The following is a 23152-nucleotide window of genomic DNA, read 5'->3' on the forward strand; positions in this document are numbered from 1 at the left end:
CTGACCCATTAAGAAGCTTTTATTAAAAGAAACATTATTTACCAATACAGTTTAACTATAACAAAAAGAATTACCATAACTTTTATCAACTGAAATATTTAATCATGACCAGATACAATTCTTAACAGCTAGTCAACTCCATTAGTTCCAATTTAAGCAATATTCCCCATAAGTAATAATCTGTTAGCAAAACACAAATTTATGTGTGGTATGTGAGCTGCTAATCCTCCAGAACACATCTGGAGAGAGGTACCTATTTTCTGACAGGTTCCAAACTACCATCTTTTGAGAAAAAGAAAATAATGCTTCTGGCTTCTGGCAGACCCAAGCAGACAACTTCCTGCTTGTTGCTCTATAAGCTTAGCTCCCCATTGTCATGACTTCCTCTTGTTAATCAACCTAATTATACCCTACCCTGAAACCCCAGAGGACAAAAAATAAACAAAAACTGCATTAGCTCACATTAAAACAAATACCACAATATCTTGGATCAATTATTCTGTGTACTCAGCAGGTGGGCTGCCTGGAGCACACAAATTGGCACCATAATCAGAGCTGAAGCTCAAAACATTTCCTTCACAAGAACTGTAATACAAATTCACTTCTTAAAGGCACAGCATCATCATATTAGAGAGAAGAGTTTATTTTATAAAACTGACTTTCAACTTACCTGATAATCAGATGGACTGGAAGCTGTCATGGGAACAGTTTGGTATGCTACCATAATATTTCCCAGAAGACCTTGTGCACGAACTACTAGCAATCTGAGTAGTCCAACCTCCTCTTTCACAGTGATACTTGGTACAGAGAGTGCAGGGGGGATAATTGCATTGCTATCAGGAGGTAACTCAGTAGAAAACTGCAGTAAACCTGAAAAATGTTACAATAAGACATGACTTTAAGGCTTGTTTATAATCTGTGCTAATTTTGAAAGAGGTTTTCCTCATTATTGCATTTAATAATTCAGATTTCAGTGTGAAAGAGTTTGTGAGTTGACATAGATGTGTTGCCACTTTTAGGGAAGGGAGGCAGAAATTGGTCAGTCTCAGGGATGGAAACCCATTTGGACGACTATGTTGGTGAGTTTGGCTGCAATCAGGCTGTGAGGCCTTGGACTGCATGGCATTTTGTGTTTCTATTTCTACCTGCCTCAGCCCCACTTCTTCAGCTATTCACACAACTTTTCTGCCTTGTAAATATGGAAAACTTCTTTGATTTCTCCCATTATGCCATATTATGTCTGATGCTAATATCATTTCTATAATTTAATCATCTCCTGTCATCACGTTTAATGCTGCGTGGACTGGTTTATTTGTCAGCTAAGCTAAGCATCCCCTCAGGACTGTAATTACTTTGAAAACAAGCAGAATTATTATACAGATGTTAAAGCTTGTCTACAGAGCTTTCTGAAGGATTCAACACAGCTCTATCACAGCATTCTTTGTCTCTTTAGGCAGCCAATTCCATCACAGTCAGTGTGCCACTGTTGCACTGCAATCCAAAAAGATTCAGGCAGGTCACGTTCTTTAAAACCGAAAATCATGGATAGTTTTTTCCAGGTTGCACTGTTTTTCCTCTGTACTTGCGGCAAATCAGATTCCCACAAAACTCAAAAATGATATAGCCATTCACTTGTCAGCAGTCAGATTCTGCAACCCTGCCAATTTCACATGGGAATTAGTAATGCAACATACATGATTATGTTTTAACTTTAAAATATGAGATGTTTTCCACTGAAGTATCCATTATGCCGGCAAACAATGAACACAACTACCCAAACTTACGGGCCGGAATTCTCCCATCTCACCCGCCACTGGAATTTTAGCAAGCGGGTTGCAGAGAAGGTGAAATGCTATTGCCAGTCGGGCGGGGATTTCCAGCTCTTAGACCAGTGTGGCCGTAGAATTCCGACCTCAATCTTCAGCACAATAAGAGCACAAAAGCTACTTCTACCAACATCACACAACTATGCAGATTGGCATGGTGCCTAACATCAATATCAATTTTCAATTCAAAAGATGAAAACCGCAAAACATCAGAGTATTAAACCTTTTCAAATTATACATTCCCAACTACCGGTTAATTTTAATCACAATATAATTATTGGCATTTCACATTTTATAATATCATTACCATTTGGATGGTCACTGGATTTTACAGTGATTTCAGTGCTAGCCTTCTCTGGATCTATACTAGCCCCACTCGTTGGAGTCGAGCCCACTTTTCCATCGCCAGATATTGCAGAAACCAGTGAAACTACAAAGTGTTCAGCAAGCTCCGGTAAATCATCATTGACAACATGCACATTCAAAACCTGCAAGAAAAAAAGAAGCCCTACAATCAGAATTTAAAAATTAATTAAACTGGTAAATATGATCAGGAATAATGATTGTCAACTAAATTTTATATTAGAACATTAGCTGTTGGGAACCACATATATAAAAAGCAATATTTAATTACGCCTTTTAGCATATGTTTTTGCTCCACCCAAAATAACATTAATATCCCTTGTGGAAGAAATGAAGCAACATCAGAAGTGCATTTTTTATAAACACATCTGCAGAGCATGCAATGGAAATCTTCCAACTTGAAGGAAGGAAAGAGCAAATACCTGAATACATTTCAATCAGGCAGTAATTTCCCAGATTTTTCTTTGCCTGAGTTAACTCCTCAGGTTTTCAATTTTTTTTACTTCCTTATGACTCAGTTGCAGGAGTCTGATTTTAATTTTCAGTTGTATATGGATGGTATGCTCGATGCAGTAGTGCCATTTACTGAAACGCGTAACGAGTTATCTTTAAAGTGACCTTAGGATGATGCTTGAAAATAACACTCCTATTCCTTCTCAACCTTCCTAAAAATATATTGCAGCCCGATGCTGTTCAAAACCTTCCTCAATACAGCACATAAGAGTCCCATTGAGTCCGCTCCATCACATTAGAAACAACTGAATTCACTGACTGATCCTTCAACTAAGGGGAATTGCTGCTCCTCATCTACTCTGTCCACGTTTCCCATAATCTCGTCCACCTCTATCAGGTTGTCCCTCATTCTTCTCTGCTCCAATAAAAACAACCCAAGCCTATGCAACCTTCCTTCATAACTTAAATGTTCCATCCCTGGCTTCTTCTCTTAGTGTAATCACATCCTTCCGATAATATGGCAACCAGAATTGCACACAGTACTCTAGCTTTCGCCTCACCAAAACTCTATAAAACTCCAACATGACTTTCCTGCTTTTGTAATCTATGCCTCAGTTGATAAAGGCAAGTGTCCCATATGTCTTTTTCATCACCCTACTAATATGCCCTTCTGCTTTCAGAGATGTGTGGAGAAACACGCTTTTGTTCCACAGAATTTCCTAGTGTCGTACCATTCATTGAGTATTTTCCTGTCAAATTAGTCTTTCCAAAGTGTATCATCTCACACTTTTCAGAGTTAAATTCCAACTGCCAATTATCTGTCCATTGACCATTCTGTCTATATCTTCTCATAGCCCAAGACATTCTTCCTCACTGTTAGCCATCTGTCCAATCTTTGTGTCATCTGCAAACTTATTAATCCTACTTCCCACATAGACATCAATGTCATTTGTATAAATCACGAATAACAGGGGGGCCCAACACAGATCCCTGTGGTACTCCACTGGGCACTGGCTTCCAGTCACTAAAGCAGCCTTCTGTCATCATCCTGTCTCCTATAACTGAGTCAATTTTGAATCCATTTTATCAAATTACCCTGTATCCGATGTGCATTTGCCCTCTTTACAAAGCTCCAATGTGGGATCTTGTCTAAGGCTTTGCTGAAATCGACACAAACTATGTTGACTGCAGCTGGTCACTGCCTCAAAAAATTCAATCAAATTTGTTAGGCATGACCTCTCTCTAATGAAGCCATGCTGATATCTCTAATCAAGCTTTGCCTCTCCAAGTGGAGATAGATGCTCTCCTTCAGAAGTTTCTCTAATAGTTTCCCTACTACTGACATGAGACTCACTCCCCTCTGGGATCTCGATCTTTTTCCATAGGCCCAACCTGCTCGCCAGCTCAATGTGGTGGGCAGTTCATTTCCTACCCTTCTAGAACCAGTGAGCTTCAGTGTAACGTACGCATAATGCCCACAGTACAGCAGTGCCACGTGGATGAAGTCTGAGCCTCATAATGGCTTGTGCATCATGACAGCACAAATAAGCAGATACATCTGGTGTTATGCTTATTTCAGGTGCTATCTGAAAATCACCCTGACAATATTAGTCTCCAGCTGGCCTGGGTCTGCAGTTATACACATCTGAAAAAGGAAATTCAAGATCAAGTATGATAAAGCCTGCATCCCACAACTATGCTGCATCCTCTGTTGGTACTCCAAATGACACAATGCCTAACATGAATCTTTGGTGGTGAGATATGTCATCACCTCTGAGCTTTGCGAGGGATGAAAGGTAATGGTACCACTTGAATTGGCAAAATCACTCATATTGCTGTTGTCAAATTCAATCTGTGAGATACTGTAATTCACATAGACATAGTCTAAGGTTCCTCTTGTTCTTTCCACAATGCATGATATTGTAGATCCCTCTTCAGATGTCTGTAAGAGGAAAAACAAAGTAAAAATTTGCTGGTTGCTCAAAAATGATACATAAACAAACCACCTTATCGGAGGGAGAAGAGGAACAAATTCTATTCAAAAATAGGGAGAAAGATGAATATGGTAGCTTTAGGCCAATTATCTAATTGTCAGTTTCAGGAATAGGGGCTAAAACTCTAGCAGCAATGCTCCACTGCTGGTGTGCACTGAGTTGGTAATCCAGCTACTGACTGGGAAGGACAATAATCTTATCCTAGGTCACAGTAACAGAAGTACTTTAATATTCGCAGTGGACATGGATAGCAGAATTTCTCACCCAGGGTAGCTTGCACCAGATTAAGTGGCACCTGCTATTCTGATAGAGAGAGAAAGAGCCTCTCGTTGAGTTGAAATAAATCTTTAAAAATGTTTAATTCTTCCCAAAAAGGGAAATATCAGCGTGCATCATCAGGCAATCAATCTTGCTAATGTCAATTATTTTTGTTGGAATACAACTTTGAAAAACCAAATAGAAATAGAAGTCCAGTGGGAACAGATTTGGATAACTAGAACAGTGAAGCCTTACAGACGCAATGGTTTATAGGGCCTTTTCCTGATCTATAAGCTTTCATAAAAAAAGTAACGTTTATTTATTAATCACAAGTAAGACTTAAATTAACACTGTGAATTTTTCCTAGTTGCCACAGCCCGGCGCCTGTTCGGGTCAATGCGCCTAACCAGCATGTCTTTCAGACTGTGGGAGCAAACCGGAGCACCTGGAGGAACCCACATAGACATGGGGAGAATGTACAAACTCCACACAGACAGTAACCCAGGCTGGAAATCAAGCCCAGATCCCTGACGCTGTGAGGCAGCAGCCTTAACCATTGTGCCACCATGCCACCCCTTTTATCCAGCTACTCTGGGTAGTAAAGCCTCAATGTCCTTGATTCAGTTAAACACTTGCATCTTGAAATTGCCTGAAAGTATCAGGTTCATTTTCAGCAATGTGCTACCAGGGTGGCACGGTAACACAGTGGTTAGCACTGCTACTTCATAGCTCCAGGGTCCTGGGTTTGATTCCCTGCTCGGGTCACTGTCTGTGTGGAGTTTGCACGTTCTCTTTGTGTCTGCATGGGTTTCCTCCCACAGTCCAACAATGTGCAGTTTAGGTTGATTGGCCATGCTAAGAAATTACCCCTTAGTGTCCAGGGATATGTAGGTCAGAGAGATTAGTGGGTATAATATGTAGAGATGTGGGGCCTGGGTGGGATTGTGTTCAGTGCAGACTTGATGGGCCGAAGGGCCTCTTTTTGCACTGTAGGGTTCTATGATCTATGACCTAAAACAGAAATATAAATTTCACCTGTGGTATGCAGGTTCCAGTAAAACCAAACAGTCCATTGGCATTATCACTCTTCTGTATTCGTAGTCTAGCCGTGCTATTATCCTGTGATATTCTGGCTCCACCATTCGCTGCAGTCACTTTTAATGTGAAAGATTCCTCTCCTTCCTCTTCACTGTCATCTTTTGCAGCCACTATGAATGATTTCTTTTTTTCTCCCTGTCTATATTCCAGGTATCCTGATATTGGGTGAAGGTCAGCCTTCGCAGGAGTAGCATGGATTTCATGGATTTCTGCTCGGTTCAGCTTGCGTACATATAATCTCACATCTTGCATTAGTCCTGTAAACCTGTTCTCCCCGTCAGCATCTGCCCCAACTCTTAAAACACCAGGGCCTGGAGACATGGAAATATTATTGAAAACAACTGTAGCATTTAGAACTACTTAAAAAACTATTGTAATTTTAAACATAACTTATTATGATGTTGCATTAATCAGCTGACATAGAAAACTTAGATATGGAAAATAGCAACGAGCAGATCAAGACCACAATATAACTTGGATGAAATGCCATTTTACAGCATGGAAAATCGTTCAAATGAAGTATTATAACCTTGTGTTATGTTTGTCGACTGACAAAAGGATGAAGGTTACATTTGTCGGTGCACAAATGGGATTTTAAAAAGGACATTGCTAGCAGGAAGGACTTTCCATAAACAATATCAACACTGTCTGGACAGAATCAGCCAAAACAATGCAAAAGATCATGGAATTTTAAACATGAGTGTGTTATACACAAAATTACTAACCTTTGTATTTTCCATGATCTTTTACACTGACCCAAAACTCGATTTGCCCGAATCAGGCTCTATCCACAAATTTAGCCACAATCTCAGATCAAAACTGTGAGATTCCACTGATTGGTGGAGGCTTTTCAATTGTACTCACCTTCTTAGATGCACAGGCACCACTCATCACACGCTAACTTTTTGTTGTGAACTTTTTTTTATTTCAGAAACTGACAGGTACACAACAATTAAACCAAGAAGTGACTTGATAGAATTTATTTAAGCAGGTTATAGTTATTTTAAATCTGGTTTTAAACCAGGGTAGAAACTCTGGTTTATAAGTGCATACTTTTGCTGATGAAATTATCCCCAGCTATACTAATGAAATCAAACCAGAGCAGTACAGGCAGTGGAAGGGCTGTTTCAACTCTCCAATGTTCTGTTCTATCACATTTAGTGGGCTGGTACGGCATTCCATTTTTGAACATGTTTGCTCTCGGGAAGTCCAGCATTTTTTGCCCACCCCTAATTGTTCTTGAGAATGTGGTAGAGTTGAATCACCTTCTCAAACCACTGCACTCCACGTGATGTACATACACCCAGAGTTGTGACGGGTAGGTAATTGATTTTGACCCAGCGACAGTGAAGGAACGGCGATATACTTCCAAGTCAGGATGGTGTGCAACTTGGAGGGGAGCTTGCAGTCAGATTTTCCCATGCATCTGCTGCCCTTGCCCTTCTGTGTGGTCAAGGTTGCAGGTTTGGAAGATGCTGTCGAAGGATCCTTGGTGAGTCACTGCAGTGCATCTTGTAGATGGAACATACTGCTGCCGCTTTTCTCCGACAGTGGAAGGGCAAGGGCAGAATCTTATGAGAAGTTGGTAGAGTGGAAATGCTGGTGAGAAAACTAGTGTGGAACTTGTCAGCTCCACTGGCCTGTTTTCTCTGCAGATTTTGTCCCTTAAACTGCAAAAGAGGAGCATGGTTTGCGCTGTCACTCTGGTGGGGTGTGGATAGTTAGAGCCAGGAATCAGCTCCACTGAGATTGTGCAGTAGGGCAATAAATAAATATAACTTCCCCCCTCCACCACAAATGTACAAATGTATCTGTGGCCTCCCGCAACCGCACGACCTACCCTCCCCACCCCCCAATCACCGTCGTTCCAGACATCCCTCCTTCTGCAGTTCCCCCCACCACCCCCAATCACGCCTGGTACCCCCTCCTTTCCACAACTGGGAAACTCACATGGAATTCCCCCTAGAACTTGTCCTGGCAGTGCCAACTGTGCCAGGGGACACTGCCAGGGGGGTGGTATTGACAGGACACTGTCAGGCTATATCCCTCTCTCCTAGCAGTTATACCGACCTGTGCACCGGAGGGATACCCTCGTCATATTCACAACTGAGTGAAGCTGTTATAAATTAAGAGAATCTCATGTGGTGGATAATCTGGTGAGGCGGTGTTGAATTGGATTTAAATTTATTAAATTGCAGTGAAATCAGGTTCTTATCCATTATGGTTGTGAATCTACTTACATTGCCAGCAAGGGGCAGCAAAAATCGGATATCTTGATCTCAACAGCGAGATGCGTGATTTCCAGGTTTTGCCGGATCTTGAGCCATCACAGGCGATATTGCGGGTGGAGAGTACGGGCTTAAGATTTCATCCTGAAGTTTAAGCTGGTGGATGAGATGCTAATCAAGCAAGGTGCTTTGTCCTGGCTAGTGTCAAGCATTGTGAGTGTTATTGCAGCTGCAATATTTCTCTGTTTGATCAGGCTATTTTTCCGGTAAATGGCAACCTCAGGATGTTGATAGTGGGGGATTCAGCTATGGATATCCCATTGAATGTCAAAGGAAGATGGTTAGATTTCCTTTTGTTGGGGATGTTCATTGCCTGACAGTTATGTGGCACAAATATTATTGTCATTTATCACCTCATTTTCTGCATGCTGAACATGCATGAGTTGAACAGAGTCATGAGCCACGTGGTCAGTGGATTGCCCTTGGCAGCAAATTGTCATTCTTCTTTCTGCTGTATTTGTTCAAATGCAGTTGGTATAGCAGACTGCTGGAGAACAAATGCATCGTGTCTGCTGCCTAGGTAGGGAAGGCAATGGCATAGTGCTAATATCATTGTAATCCAGAGACCCAGCCGAGTACACTTGGGACATGGGTTCAAAACCTACTGCAGCAGCTGATGGAATTTAAATTCATAAATTAATTTGGAATTAAAAGCTAGTTTAATAGTGATCACAGAAACAGTGTGATCATAAAAAATCTCATCTGTTTTACTAGAACCCTTTAGAGAAAGTAAGTTGCTGTCTTTTCCTAATCTGGCCTGCAGAGATCAGCATGATCTGATTGAATGGTGGAGCAGGTTTCAAGGGCTGAATTAAGCATCTGCTCCTAATTCCTATGTGACTCCATATCCACAGCAATGTGGTTGATTTTTATATGTCCTCTGAAATGGTGCAGCAAGTCACTCAATTGTACAGAAACCAGAAACTACAATGGCATACTCAGCCCTGTCATCCCTGCAAAGTCTTCCTTGTCAACATCTGGCACTTGGGTCAAAATTGGTAAAGCTGTCCTACAAACTAGTCATTTATCCCTTATCAATAAGGGATGATTCCATCAGTCCAACTATGGCTCTGACATCACCATTACCATCCCTGGGTATGACCTCCCCCGCCAACAGGACAGATCCACCAGTGGTGGTACACAATGAGAAGCAGTTGCCCTAGGAGTCCTCAACATTAACTTAGAATCCCATGAAATATCATAGCATCAGGACAAACATGGGGAAAGAAACAAGCTGCTGATTACCACCTATTATACCGCCTCAGCTGATTAATCAATATTCCTCCATGTTAAACACTACTGGAAAAATCACTGAGGGTGGCAAGGATACAGGATGTACTCTAGGTGGGGACTTTAATGTCCATCACTGAGATGGACATTGGTAGTACCGCTACTGATCAAGCTGGCCAAGGCTGAAAGAACATAGTGGCTAGACTGGGTCTGCAGCAGGCAATAAGAGAACCAACAAGAGAGAAACCCCTACTTGAACTCATTCTCAACAATCCACCACTCACAGTTGTATCTGTCCCAAGTATGACCACCACACAGTCCTACGATGGCACTACCATTGTACTAAATGGGATAGATTTTGACCTCCCCAAAAGGTCGTCAGCGTTACAATGCCAGCCTTCAGCCAATTCTATTCATTCCATGTGATATCAGGAAATGGCTGAAGGTACTGGGCTGAAGCAAAGGCTAAGGGCCCTGACAATCTTGCTGCAACAGTGCTGAAGATTTGTGCTACAGAACTAGCCGTCGTGTCTCTGTTATCAATGACAATGCTCTGGCCGTAGCCAAGCTGCTCCAGTACAACTAAAATGCTGGCATGTAGCCAGTAATGTGGCAAATTGTGCCGATACGTCCTGTCCACAAAAATCATGACAAATCCAACCTGGCAAGTTATCTCTCAGCCTACTCTCAATCATTGGTAAAGGTGTCATGGACAATTCTAACAAATGAGAACTACTCAGCAATAACAAGCTTAACTGATGCTTAGTTTAGGTTCCGCCAGGGCTTCTCAGTTCCTGACCCCATTACAGCCTGGGTCCAAACATGGACAAAAGAGCTAAACTCAAGCGATGAGGTGAGAGTGACTGGCCTTGACATCAAAACAGTATTTGACTGACCATGACACAAAGGTGCCCTGGTTAAACTGGTGTCTGTGGGAATAAGAAAAAACTCCATGGTTGGAGTCATACCTAGCAGAAAGGAAGACGGTTGTGGTTGTTGGAGGTCAATGATCTCAGTCCCAGAACATCACTGCAGGAATGCCTCAGGGTAGTGTCCTCGGTCCAACATCTTCAACTGCTTCATCAATAACCTTTCCTCCATCATAAGATCAGAAGTGGAGATGTTTGCTGCTGGTGTCACACCAGCATTGCATCCAGGTTAACATTTCTAGGAAAAAACCTGAGCACCCGGAGGAAACCCATGCAGACACGGGGAGAAAATGCAAAATCCACACAGTTACCCAAGGAATCAAACCCGGGTCCCTGGAGCAACAGTGCTAACCACTGCGCCACCGTGCCGCAGGATAGTTGGTTAGAACTCCCATAAGACAGTATGAACACGACCCAGACCTGGAGAACCAATTTTTGTCAGCCTCAGTAGACCACCCTCTAAGAAAATGAGCACCACTCTGTGGTAAAAGTTACTGGAATTCTCTAAATTTAAAGATTTATAATAGCCATGCTGAACAGAAAAGTGGGAGGATCGCTCTGAGTGTAATTTAAGTTAAGATATTTTGGAACAATTTTAAAGAACTGTTCATATGTGAAACCATTCTTGTGTTTAAGAGTAATTTTTTTTTAAAAAGCATGTACTTTAACATAAATCATCACAACTAGCTTGAATACACAAATTCCTTATCTGAGAACTCGTCTCATAACATGCAAATTGCAAAAACATTTTGGCAGCTGTTTCCCTTTGGGATTTGGACAGCTCGGCATTTACCATCAACTGTGTCTCAGCAGGTGGGTGTGATAAGACGCTCTCCCAGGCTTTCCATCTGTTACCAAAGCTGCCAATTGGGATCCAAGAGTGCCATGATTTTGACAGAACATAATAGGATAGCTTTGGCCAGTTTTATGCTTCAGCTGCCTACTACTACCCATTGCCAAGGAAGGGTGGGTCTCTCAAGGGTTGGATAATATTACAGAAAAATCAATCGTGAATCACTTATGCAAGTGAGCTTAGACCAGAAAATGGGATTCCCGTTGCACTCGTTCTCTTGGGCAGCATTTTCATTAGTTCTGACCTATTTAGAACTTACAGAGGACAAAAATCAGCTACATTGCCTCTGAGCTGTACAAGCCAGTAATCACAACATTTGGACTCAGGAGCAGAAGTAGGTCATTTGGCCTTCTGAGCCGCCTCTACCATTTGATAAGATTGTGGCTAATCTGATTGTGTGGTCGCAACTCCATTTTCCTGTCTGCTCTCCATAACCCTGGATTCCCTTGTTTATGAAAAATCTAACTCTGCCTGAAATAAATTCAACCACCAAGCTTCTCTGGGAAAACAAACCTCCAAGAGAAAGAATGCCTCCAATCGAATTAATCACCATTGTGAGCTTCAAAAAGGCTCTTAAGATTATCGGGATGATTCTCCCGGACTGCTGCACTGCTTGAGTAGTGCAGTGGGCCTGGAGACATCAGAGGAGGGTCAGTAGGGGGATTCACATCCAGCACCCGGCTGATTGTGAGTCTCCCAGGCAATGTTTTCTGACACAATCAGTTCCAAAGAACAAACAAGGAAAAAAGAACAGTACAGCACAGGAAACAGGCCCTTCGGCCCTCCAAGCCTGTACCGCGTATTGGTCCAACTAGACCATTCGTTTGTATCCCTCCATTCCCAGGCTGCTCATGTGACTATCCAGGTAATTCTTAAACGATGCCAGCGTGTCCACCTCCACCACCCTACTTGGCAGCGCATTCCAGGCCCCCACCACCCTCTGCGTAAAAAACGTCCCTCTGATATCAGAGTTATACCTCCCCCCAACTCACCTTGAGCCCGTGACCCCTCGTGATCATTTCCGCACTGGAAATTGGTGAGAGGCTGATTATAATATTGAAATTGCTGTTTCAATATCATTGGTGAACCTGGAACGGTTGTCTCCAGGCCCACTTGTGTCTCTCCCCGCACCCCTAACCTCCCCACTGGAAGGAGAGGTTCCCACCAGCGGAAATTACAACTGGCCCCCATCAAAAAAATTCAGTAGTGAAAATTATAGCCAGCAATAGATCTCTGTGGCAGCTTGGATTGTGCTCATTGGCTGACCTACTTTTCAACCACAATGTGTTGAAGATGAATTTAACAAATATATTAATTGTATTTATGATCAATAGCTTATTACTCACACAGGTGATGGGAATAAACCAGGAAAGTGGAGTTGAGGGTTATTATATCAAATCAGTCGTGATCAAATTGAATGGCAGAGCAGATTCAATGGGCCAAATAGTGTATTTCTGCCTCTTGTGGTCTCTTGGAAATGTACATTACAAATCAGATTTTGTGTATCTTCTTTACGAGATGTTATGGCTGGATTAGTATTTGTTTGGTCTCATTTCCACAACCATTTTAATTGCAATTATCCAAAGTTGGAGGCTTTTTTGTTGTCCGACAGTACCTTTCCAAATGATAGCGGAAGATCCATATAGAACAGAGGTTCAATAAACACTGCCAGCTTGCATAGGATAGGCACAGTCATTTTAGCCACTTGGTCATTAAGAAGCAAACAGCACAGCCATCTTCAAACTGTCATCAGGAATATCACTGTCACAAAAGACTGCATTCAAAATCACTTGATTTTATGACAAGCTCCTGGCAACATGAGCGCTGTTTCTTTCACACTGACGACTTATCATTGATATCAAAAATGCCATCACCCCCAAATTGGCAAATGGCACCATTAAACTGGATATGATCATCAGTTTCTAACACTTACCATCTGCAACTGTTTCCCCTTTGAGACTCTTAATGCCCTCAGGAACCAGAGTCCCATCCAAATAAAATTCAATTAGCCCATCATCCACCATGATTATAATGTGTATCCAAGTCTTTTCTTCCAAATGCTTCGATGCGGTAACTGTGGCAATATGAGTAACATTTGACCCAAACAGAGTATAATGGAACATTATTGACACAGCGGATTCATTTGTCATCACTTTCAGAGCGTAATAAGTGCTGCCATTGTTGTTTGTTTTTGAGATGATAAATCCATCAGTGTTGGAATTAGGTATCATCCATGCAGATAATGTAAAATTTGCAACTATATTATTCATCCTTGGATGATACTCCGGGTTAATGGTTCCATAAACACCTTCAGCTCCACTAAAGTAAAGAGCGTCTGTACCCGTGCGATGTCGCCTTGCATGAGGCCGTAATTCAACAGAACTGGGAAACGTTCCAACTAGGATAAGGTCTGTCATTTCAGGCAGTCCGTGTCTGAAGGCATTGGACAGTATCTCCCATCCAATTCGTACATCCCCAAATGTGCCTTTTTGTCGCAGGATGGTGAAGTTTGTGATAGAAGACATGTCATCAACTGACAGGACATCTTCCGCAACTTCCCTCTCTTGGCTTTCTGCATCCAGAACGAAAACTCCAAAAGGATCATCATTAAATGGAATCACAACATTAGCACTTAAGCTTCCATTTGATAATTGTGCACCAGGCCCAGGAAACCCTCCTATAAAGCCAATAAAGAGATGATTAATTTTTCCAAAATGATTCTGCTGCAATTTTTTTTTTAATTCATTCATGGGATGTGGGCGTCGCTGGCTGGGCCAACATTTATTGACCATCCCTAACTGCCCTTGAATTGAATGGCTTATGAGGCAATTTTTAAGAGGCATTCAAGAGACAACCACATTGTTGTGGGTCTGGAATCACATGTAGGCCAGATCAAGTAAGGATGACAGATTTCCATCTCTAGTGAACCAGATGTGTGGTTTCATAGTTATCATTAGTCTTTTAGCTCCAGATTTCTTAAATCAACTTTTACACAAGATTATGTTGTCTTTTTATTCACAAACACTTGAACTCCTGCAAAGAAACTAAAAGATAAAGGGTGCGATCTTTCCACCCTGCTGAGCTGGTCAAGTAGCAAAGTGGACAGGAAAGGTGAAAATCAGGTTTGTACCTGCTTTCTCTCTTCTTGTGATATTACCAGTCCTGGCCTGCCGGCATAATCAGGCTCACGCCTGGGCTGGGTACAAGGCTGATTTAGATATCTATAAACTTATTTTAACATCATTAGTGAGCCTGAGACATAATAGTCTGGACTTACTTAGCTTTCTAACTTCACAGGGGGAGACCCTCACTGGTGAGGGTCACAGATGGTCCCCTCCAACTGGTGGAATTTAATCTCAATTAATCAATCTGAAATAACAGTGACCATGACAGTGATTACCAATTGTTGTAAAAACCCATCTGGTTTGCTCATGTCCCTTTAGGGAAGGAAATCTGCCATCCTTACCTATCCTCCAGACCCATAACATGTTGTTGACGCACAGCTGCCTCATGTTGAAGGGCAAATAGGGATAGGGAACAAATGCTGGCACAAGAGAGTACTGCAATACCTTTGCAATATGTAAGATAAAATATTTCTTCAAAAGGCCTTGCTTGGAGCACATACCTGAAGCATTTAGCAACCTCAGAACATAAGTTTCATCAAATTCTGGAATTCCATCAGCAAGTGCATAGAGTGTGATAGGATAAGCATGTTCTCCAGTTGTGAACATCACAATTCCAGATGTTTCTAAAAACTCTTGCCCAGGTTCCATGAAAGAGTCATTGATAAACAGCTGCCATGAGATGGAAACATTGCCAAATATTCCTCGTTGTCTTAAAATCCTGTTTGTAAGCAGGGGTACAAAATGAAGGAAAACATTTCACTCACGTTTTAATGGTTTGGGTTGGCATATGTTAAATAAAATGAACATTTAAAAAGGTGTGAAATTACTTCAGAAAGAGATGGCCCTCAGGAATTACAGGAAATAAATACATATTTACCTGGCCTCGACAATTACACTGAAACTTGTAATTGCCGGGGTCTGCACTGAATCATTCCCCAGCACAATCCAACTCCAGCAAAGTCAAGGAGGCCATGTCCTTTCTTACTGCACAAGCTGCCTTACAGCAAATATGTTTCAAGAGCACAGTAAAATTGACAGGCAAGGGAAAAGTTAAGAATACCAGATAAGTGGATAGGAGTTGGATAGTTGAGGGTTTGAGATGGGTGGGAGGAGGGTGTGGGAGGATGGCGGCATAGGGTTGAGGTTGAAAGGGGTTGATGGTGTTGAAGGGGATTGCTGAGGTTGGGTTGAGGGGATTGGCTCAGTGGGGAAGTTGCAGCTCCAGCAGTGGGACATGTGATTGGAAGTCAGGCATAGGTGGGGAATGGGGGTGGGGGAGTTCGTAGGTCAAGGCTGGGAAGGGTTGAGGGCATGCTGAGAGTGAATGGAGGTCAAAGTTAGGTGGTCAGGAGTGGGGGAGAACCAGAGATCGCAAGTGAGGGAATGTCAGAGGTCGTTGGATGGGGAGGTTGGAAGTTGGGCTTGGGGTGAGATGGATGGGATGTGGGGGTTGAAGGTCATGACAAGGTGTTCAGAGACTGTGAGGGGCATCAGATGTTGGACTGGGGATCAGAGGTCGAGGTGGAGGGATTGGCGGATCTGAGGTCGGGTTGAGGGGGAGGAATGGGAGGTCGGGTGGGGGGGGTGGGAGGTCGGGCGGAGGGGGACGCGAGGATAGGCAGAGGGAGATGGGAGGTAGGGCAGAGAGGGACGGGAGGTCGGGCAGAGGACGGGAGGTTGGGCGGAGAGGGACGGAAGGATAGGCAGAGGGGGACGGGAGGTCGGGCAGAGGGGGACGGGAGGTTGGGTTGGGGCAGCGGAAGGTTGAGTGGAGAGGGATGCGAGGATAGGCAGAGGGAGATGGGAGTCAGGCAGAAGGGGATGGGAGATCGGGCGGAGGGGGATCCAAGGTCAGGCGGGGGAGGGATGGAGGTTGGGCAGTGTTGGGAGGTTGGACAGAGTGGGATGGGGGGTTTGGCAGAGGGGGTTTGGGGGTTGGGTGGAGCGGGGTGGGGGGTCGGACAGAGTGGGATCCGAGGTCGGGTGGAGGGGGGGTCCGAGTTCAGTCGGAGGGAGATGGGAGGTTTGGCTGGTGGGGGTCTGAGGTCAGGCAGAGGGGGGTCTGAGGTCAGGTGGAGGGGGGGTCCAAGGACAGGCGGAGGGGCATGGGAGGTTGGACTGAAGGGGTTGGGAGGTCAGGTTGAGGGGGACAGGAGGTCAGGCGGAGGGGGATAGGAGGTCAGGCGGAGGGGGACAGGAGGTCGGGTTGAGGGGGACGGGAGGTCGGGCGGAGGGGGATCCGAGGTCAGGCAGACAGGGATGGGAGGTCAAGTGGAGGGGGACATGAGATCGGGCTGAGGGTGATGGGTGGTAGGGCAGATGACGATGGGAGATCAAGCGGAGGGGGACGTGAGATCGAGCGGAGGGGGACGTGAGGTCGAGCGGAGGGGGACGTGAGGTCGAGCGGAGGGGGACGTGAGGTCGAGCGGAGGGGGACGTGAGGTCGAGCGGAGGGGGACGTGAGATCGAGCGGAGGGGGACGTGAGGTCGAGCGGAGGGGGACGTGAGGTCGAGCAGAGGGGGACGTGAGGTCGAGCGGAGGGGGACGTGAGGTCGAGCGGAGGGGGACGTGAGATCGAGCGGAGGGGGACGTGAGGTCGAGCGGAGGGGGACGTGAGGTCGAGCAGAGGGGGACGTGAGGTCGAGCGGAGGGGGACGTGAGGTCGAGCGGAGGGGGACGTGAGATCGAGCGGAGGGGGACTTGAGGTCGAGCAGAGGGGGACGTGAGGTCGAGCGGAGGGGGACGTGAGGTCGAGCGGAGGGGGACGTGAGATCGAGCGGAGGGGGACTTGAGGTCGAGCGGAGGGGGACGTGAGGTCGAGCGGAGGGGGGCGTGAGGTTGGGCAGAGGAGTATCCGAGGTCAGGCAGATGAGGATGGGAGGCTGGGCGGAGGGGGTTCTGAGGTTGGGGTAAGCAGAGGGGCTCAGCTCAGGACCACTGCTGGGCTGAGGGACAGGAGTCGGATCAGGTCTAGTTAGGTGTGCAGAGTTGACTGGATGTTGATGGGGGCAGTAAATCCCTGGGGGCGTCAGGGAATATAATGGGGGTGGTTGGGGGTCAGGGTGATGGGTATACTATGACAGGTGTGGAACAAGCCATGGCTGTTGGTTTGGGTCTTTGCAGTGGTATCTCACAGGTTAGAAGAGGCCTTACAAGGGGGTTCTTCTAACTTCAATTTATACAATTAACAGAATTGACTTCTGCTCTACAATGTTTCACCTCTTTCACTTCTAAATCCTCTGTTATCATGAGGCTAATAAATGGAGAATGCCACATTTTTAAATAACTACAAGGAAAGGACAGCAGAAGTAGATCACTTATCTTGATTGCTCTGCTGAGTTTGTTAAACCTTGCGCTGCACAGCAAAAGAATCATTTTGTTCCATTAGCTGCAAAAATACACCTGAAGCATCCCCAACTCCCGAAATCCAGCCCTCCTACACCTTTTACCTCAGCATTCCTCCCTCAATGTTCTGAGCCCCTCATTCAGCAGCACTACTCCAATCCCCGTCTGCCACTTCTCCTCAATTCCCACCAGGTATATTAGAAAGCAATCAATTCATTGTCTAATCGGGGCCTAAATTCTATCCTTATTCTGCTTCTATCCCAGCATGTGAGGCACTACAATGGCATAGTTTGAATTTCAGCCCCAGAATATATAAAGTACAAAGCTATAATGGAAAGCTGCAGTCAAAATATTTAATCAGCATGTTATTTTTTCTAGTGTAAGAGATTACCAAGATTTGTTTCAAAGTAATCTTATTTTTTCAATTGCTGGGACAGTTCACATAAGCTTACATGCCCCCCCAAGTTGGAAGGTGATTTGAATTTCATTCTACTTTCAAATTTGATATTGAAGCTTTTTTTAAATAATCACGTTTTACTACTTACATAAAACTGTTGGTCATTCCTTCGAATACAAACTTTTCAAAAGGTTCAAGTGAAAAGATTCCATTAGGATCATCATTTGCTTCAATAATAACTGTAGCTTTTGTGGTCCCATGCACAACAGTATCTCCTACAACAAGACATGAACCCAAAGCTTAATATCCTTTCTGAACAAGAGACAAAGTCAGCTGATTAGATTACCGATTTCACAAATTAATTTGGGGTGTTGGTTTACTACATAAATAATACCATGGTGATGCTGAACAGAAATCAGTATATCATAAGGAACAATTATCTTATTCATAAAATGTACTGAAATTATGAGCATTATTTTGAAAAATGCATTGATGATTTCACTATAAATTAAGTCATGCATTGTAAATGCATTTAAAAAATACGCATTTAAAATTTAACTATAAATAGCAAACAGTATAAATCATCCCTTAAAAGCATAAGACTGCATCAAACGAGGAGGATCCTTCAGGTTTATTTCTTCCACAAAAACTACCATATCCCAATTTTAGTCCAACAGAAATGAGTCCAATCTCTTATCACTAGTGTTCAACCTTGCTATTAATGATTTATCAACTAGAGGTGGGATTTTCTGGCTCGTCCCAAGACTGGAATGCATGGTTTGTGTCCTGCTTACTATAGGTCTACAAAAAAGTGGCAGAAAGTTCCATTTGCTTGAGACAATGATGAATGCCCTAACATTTGATGTATTCAATTAATAATGCACAGTTTTATTCAGGATGTCTCAAGAGCCAGAATTTTCCCGTCGCACCCGCCACAGGAATTATAGCAAGCGGGACACGGAACATGCAAGATCCACTGACCTTGGGCGGGGTTTTCCAGTTTTGGGGTGAGCGCATCTGGAAAATCCTGCCCAAGGTCTCAGAAATTAGTATTCTATATGGAGTTAATGGTCTATTTCATTTTGGTAGAACAGGTAAGCAATACTGTTAGTTATTTAAGTACCAAAATATTTTCATCAAAATGCGGCTCATTGTGAGCAAATTTAATGTTTATTTTATCGCTACCCATAAATCTTAATTTAACCACATTAATCTAAATTAGCTAAAATAGCTGAAACCTATTTGGATAGCTTACAAGACCATTAGACCATAAGACATAGGAGCAGAATTAGGCCACTCGGCCCATCAAGACTGCTCCGCCATTCAATCGTGGCTGATATTTTTCTCATCTCCGTTCTCTTGCCTTTTCCCCATAACCCCTGATTCCCTTATTAATCAAGAACTATCTGTCTACATTCTTGCTCTTTTCTTCATATTTAGAAAAAGAAAAACACCTGTCTTGAAGACAGCGCCTGCAACAACAATCCATGTCCACCATAGGAAAACAGGCAAATAACAGTACCTGTAGAATTGAGCAACACAATGTAGAATGTTTCATCTGTTTCAGGAATATCGTCTTCATTAATAACAACAGAAATAGTCTTAGTCCTTTCTCCTACTTCAAATACCAGTGTTGTATTGTCACTCAGAGAAAGAAAGTCTCCCTCGCTGTTGGAGGTCCCATCACTCTGGACATTGTAAACAACAGTCGCTACAAAGTCAGCAGATCCATTTCTAGCAACTGTGAAATTGGCAACACTTCCTTCCTGGACTCGAAGGATAATTGGGTCTAAAATTAATCAAATCAGACAGGGTCAGTTTCACCAATGCAAAATACCTGACAAAACATGAAATACATTTCATATAGTCCATCTTAGAAATGTACCTTTGTGAACATTATGCTTATAAATGATTTGTAAGAATGCTTACAAGTATCGTATGGAGAATAGCGGTTCAGTGGATATAGAAAATTGCCTTATGTTGTATCAGGTCAGTCTTCCCGCAATCATGAACTAAGTGCAATATTCCATTTTGTCCATGTTTTCCATATGATTGCCATCAAAAAAATATCAAAAAATGCTGGAAAAACTCAGCAGATCTGACAGCATCTGTGGAGAGAGAATAGAGCCAACGTATTGAGTCAGGATGACCTTCGTCAGAGTCCATCTCTCTCCACAGATGCTATCAGACCTGCTGAGCTCTTCAAATATTTTCTGTTTTTGTTTCAGATTCTTGCATCTGCAGTACTTTATCTTTATCAAAAAATAAATCACTTACATTCAATGAAACCAGATCCCTGCACAAAGGACACCGAGGATTTAAATCACGAGGAGAAAGATCCAAAGATGTGCAGGAGAGGTGAATTGGCCATGCTAAATTGCCCTTAGTGTCAGGGGGACCAGCTAGGATAAATGCATAGAGTTGTGAGGATAGGACCTGAGTGGGATTGTGGTCGGTGCAGACTCGATGGGCCGAATGGCCTCCTTCTGCACTGTAGGATTCTATGATTCTATGAGAGGTAGTGTAAATTTGTGATATATTCCCTGGAATTTAGAGAGTCGTGTGGCAAATTGATCAAAGTTTTCAAAGTATTAAGGAGAACTGATAAGGTGGAAAGGGAGAAACAATTTGGTTGGTGAACCTAGGACTAGGGGCCACGGAATCAGGGTCAGCAGGTAATACTTCTACAAATAAAGGTTGAAAAGTTTGGCAGTCTCTTCTGCAATGTCAATGCTCAATAGAACTGCACTGAATGTGTTAACTAATTTCAAAAGGCTTTGAATTTTCTAAAAATCCTTCAATAAAGTACCACATGGTAGATTCATCACTAATGTCAGAACATATGAAATCAGAGTGTAAGTAGCAGAATGGATATAAATTGGTTATGGAACAGAAAAGAGAAGGTAGGTGTTAAGGTAGCTACTCAGACTGGCAAAGGGTGAGAAGCAATGTCCCACAAGGATTGGTGCTGGAATCACAGTTATTCAAAACTTACACAAAAAATTTGAGTTTGGAAATTGGAAACACAACTACAAAACTTGTAGATGACACCAAATTGGAGAGTATATTTAATACTGAGAAAGACAAAAACTGCAATAGAATACAATGAATCATTAATAAACTCTCAGAATGGGTCAAAGATGTGCAGATTATGTGGATTAGCCATGATAAATTGTCCCTTAGTGACCAAAGATATGTAGGTTAGGTGGATTTGTCATGGTAAATGTATGGGATTGAGGGGATAGGGCAGTGGGGTGAGCCTGGGTAAGATGCTATTTTGCAGAGTCAGTGCAGACTCGAAGGGCCAAATGGCCTCCTTCTGCACTGTAGGGATTCAATAGGTGTGTAATTGGTAAATGGATTTCAAGATGAATAACTGTTAGGTATTACATTTTAGTTGAAAAATAAGGAAGCCATGTGTACCTCTTGGAAAATAAGAGTTGAGAGTCTAAACGGGATAGGGAGCAATGAGAGCTTGGTGTACACAACCACGAAAGGTAGCAAAGCAAGTTAATAAGGCCATATTAGAGTGCCATTGGAATGATGCATAAAAGATTTGAAAATATGTTAGCCAAAGAGCAGTAAGAATGTGGAACCAGAAAAGCAGTTGGCGCAAATAGCAAAGCTGCATTTAGAGCTGCAACAGGGAAGAAAAATAAACATATGAGAAAAAAAGGAAAAGGATAAGCTGGTAGGTTAGATGAAGGAGGTTGGAAGGAAGTTCATGCACAACATAAACAGTATCATAGATAAGTTGGCTTGAATGGTCAACCTTTTAGGTAATTCATTCCACATAAAAACAAAAGGCAGCACAATAGTTAGCACTGCTGCCTCACCCAGGGATCTGGGTTCAATTCCTGGCTTGGGTCAGTGTCTGATGTGGAGATTGCACATTCTCCCCATGTCTGCGTGGATTTTCTCTGACTGCTCCAGTTTCCTCCCACAGTCCAAAGACATGCGGTTTAGGTGAATTGGCCATGTTAAATTGCAGCTAGTGTCAGGGGGACCAGCTAGGGTAAATGCATGGGATTATGGGATAAGGCCTAGTTGTGACTGTGATTGGTGCAGACTTGAAGGGCCGAGTGGCCTCTCTCTGCACTGTAGGATTCTATGATTCTATGACCTGTAAAGGAGAGTTGCCTACTTGGATTCAAAATGTGAGGTCAAAGGTGAAATGACAGTAACATACTTCACAAACCACACAATTCTCTATTAACTTGTTTTATCTAGAATTAATAATAGTTTTGTGGTTAAAAGTTGAAGACATTTAACAAAATGCATGTAGAAAATTTTCTAAGAAGTGAACCAAACCTTCAAAATAAATAGGATCATCATTTTTATCAATAAAAAGAGTTGCATTAAGTACACTTCCAAGCCTGGCACCTCCAGTGGTATTCCAAAGGATGACTCTGAAAGATTCTATATCCTCAGGAATCTGGGTATAGATTACAAACATAACAAAGCAAATTAACTTGGAATTTCAAAGTTTATGTAACTTTTTTTTCTGTATAATGAGTGAACTACAGGTTTGTTTCCACTTTAGTCATTAGGAATTTACAAAGAATTCAACCAAATACTCTGGGGAATAACTTAACATTGGACTATTGCATATTACATTTCCTGCAGACATACAAGCCTCAATTATCCTGGTCAATATTATGTTTGTCACAGAATATGTTGTTCCAATGTTTACATAACTGGTGGTAATATTTGTAATTAGACAGGCACTCCGTGTAAATGATGGCATCTGTCACACAGCAAAGTACATATCCTAATTTTTAACACTTTTGGATGGCCAAGATTTCAACAAGTTGAAATTTAAAGCCATTGGAGTAAAACATCATCCATGATGCATCCTAAATTCTATTATTAAAGTCTCATCAACATTAACCTGGATATAATTTGGCTTCCAGTGAAAATCAGAGGGTGAAGTGATAGATGAATCTGGCAAAGCAAATTACTTAATATTAATAGAAACATGGAGGCTTGCTG

At 42.8% G+C, this 23152-nt stretch overlaps 1 protein-coding gene across 7 annotated transcripts in view; it reads right to left on the reverse strand.

Annotated features, from left to right (window-relative positions):
- adgrv1 (adhesion G protein-coupled receptor V1) overlaps positions 1-23152 on the reverse strand; it is a 524573-nt gene that overhangs the window by 413574 nt on the left and 87847 nt on the right. For all 7 annotated transcript variants that reach the window (XR_013886686.1, XM_080189140.1, XM_080189139.1 and 4 more), the window contains exons 16-24: positions 22472-22595; positions 19683-19949; positions 18309-18435; positions 14918-15135; positions 13226-13969; positions 5930-6303; positions 4414-4584; positions 2134-2314; positions 671-870 (exon numbers count right to left, since the gene is read on the reverse strand). Coding sequence is in view for 6 of the 7 variants with exons in the window: in XM_080189140.1 (XP_080045266.1) it covers positions 671-870; positions 2134-2314; positions 4414-4584; positions 5930-6303; positions 13226-13969; positions 14918-15135; positions 18309-18435; positions 19683-19949; positions 22472-22595 (2406 nt within the window). In the remaining variant the exon portion in view is untranslated. The remainder of the gene's footprint in view (positions 1-670; positions 871-2133; positions 2315-4413; positions 4585-5929; positions 6304-13225; positions 13970-14917; positions 15136-18308; positions 18436-19682; positions 19950-22471; positions 22596-23152) is intronic.

This window comes from Carcharhinus amblyrhynchos, chromosome 5, assembly GCF_965287045.1.
Source record: "Carcharhinus amblyrhynchos chromosome 5, sCarAmb.v2.hapA, whole genome shotgun sequence".
Classification (NCBI taxonomy): domain Eukaryota; kingdom Metazoa; phylum Chordata; class Chondrichthyes; order Carcharhiniformes; family Carcharhinidae; genus Carcharhinus; species Carcharhinus amblyrhynchos.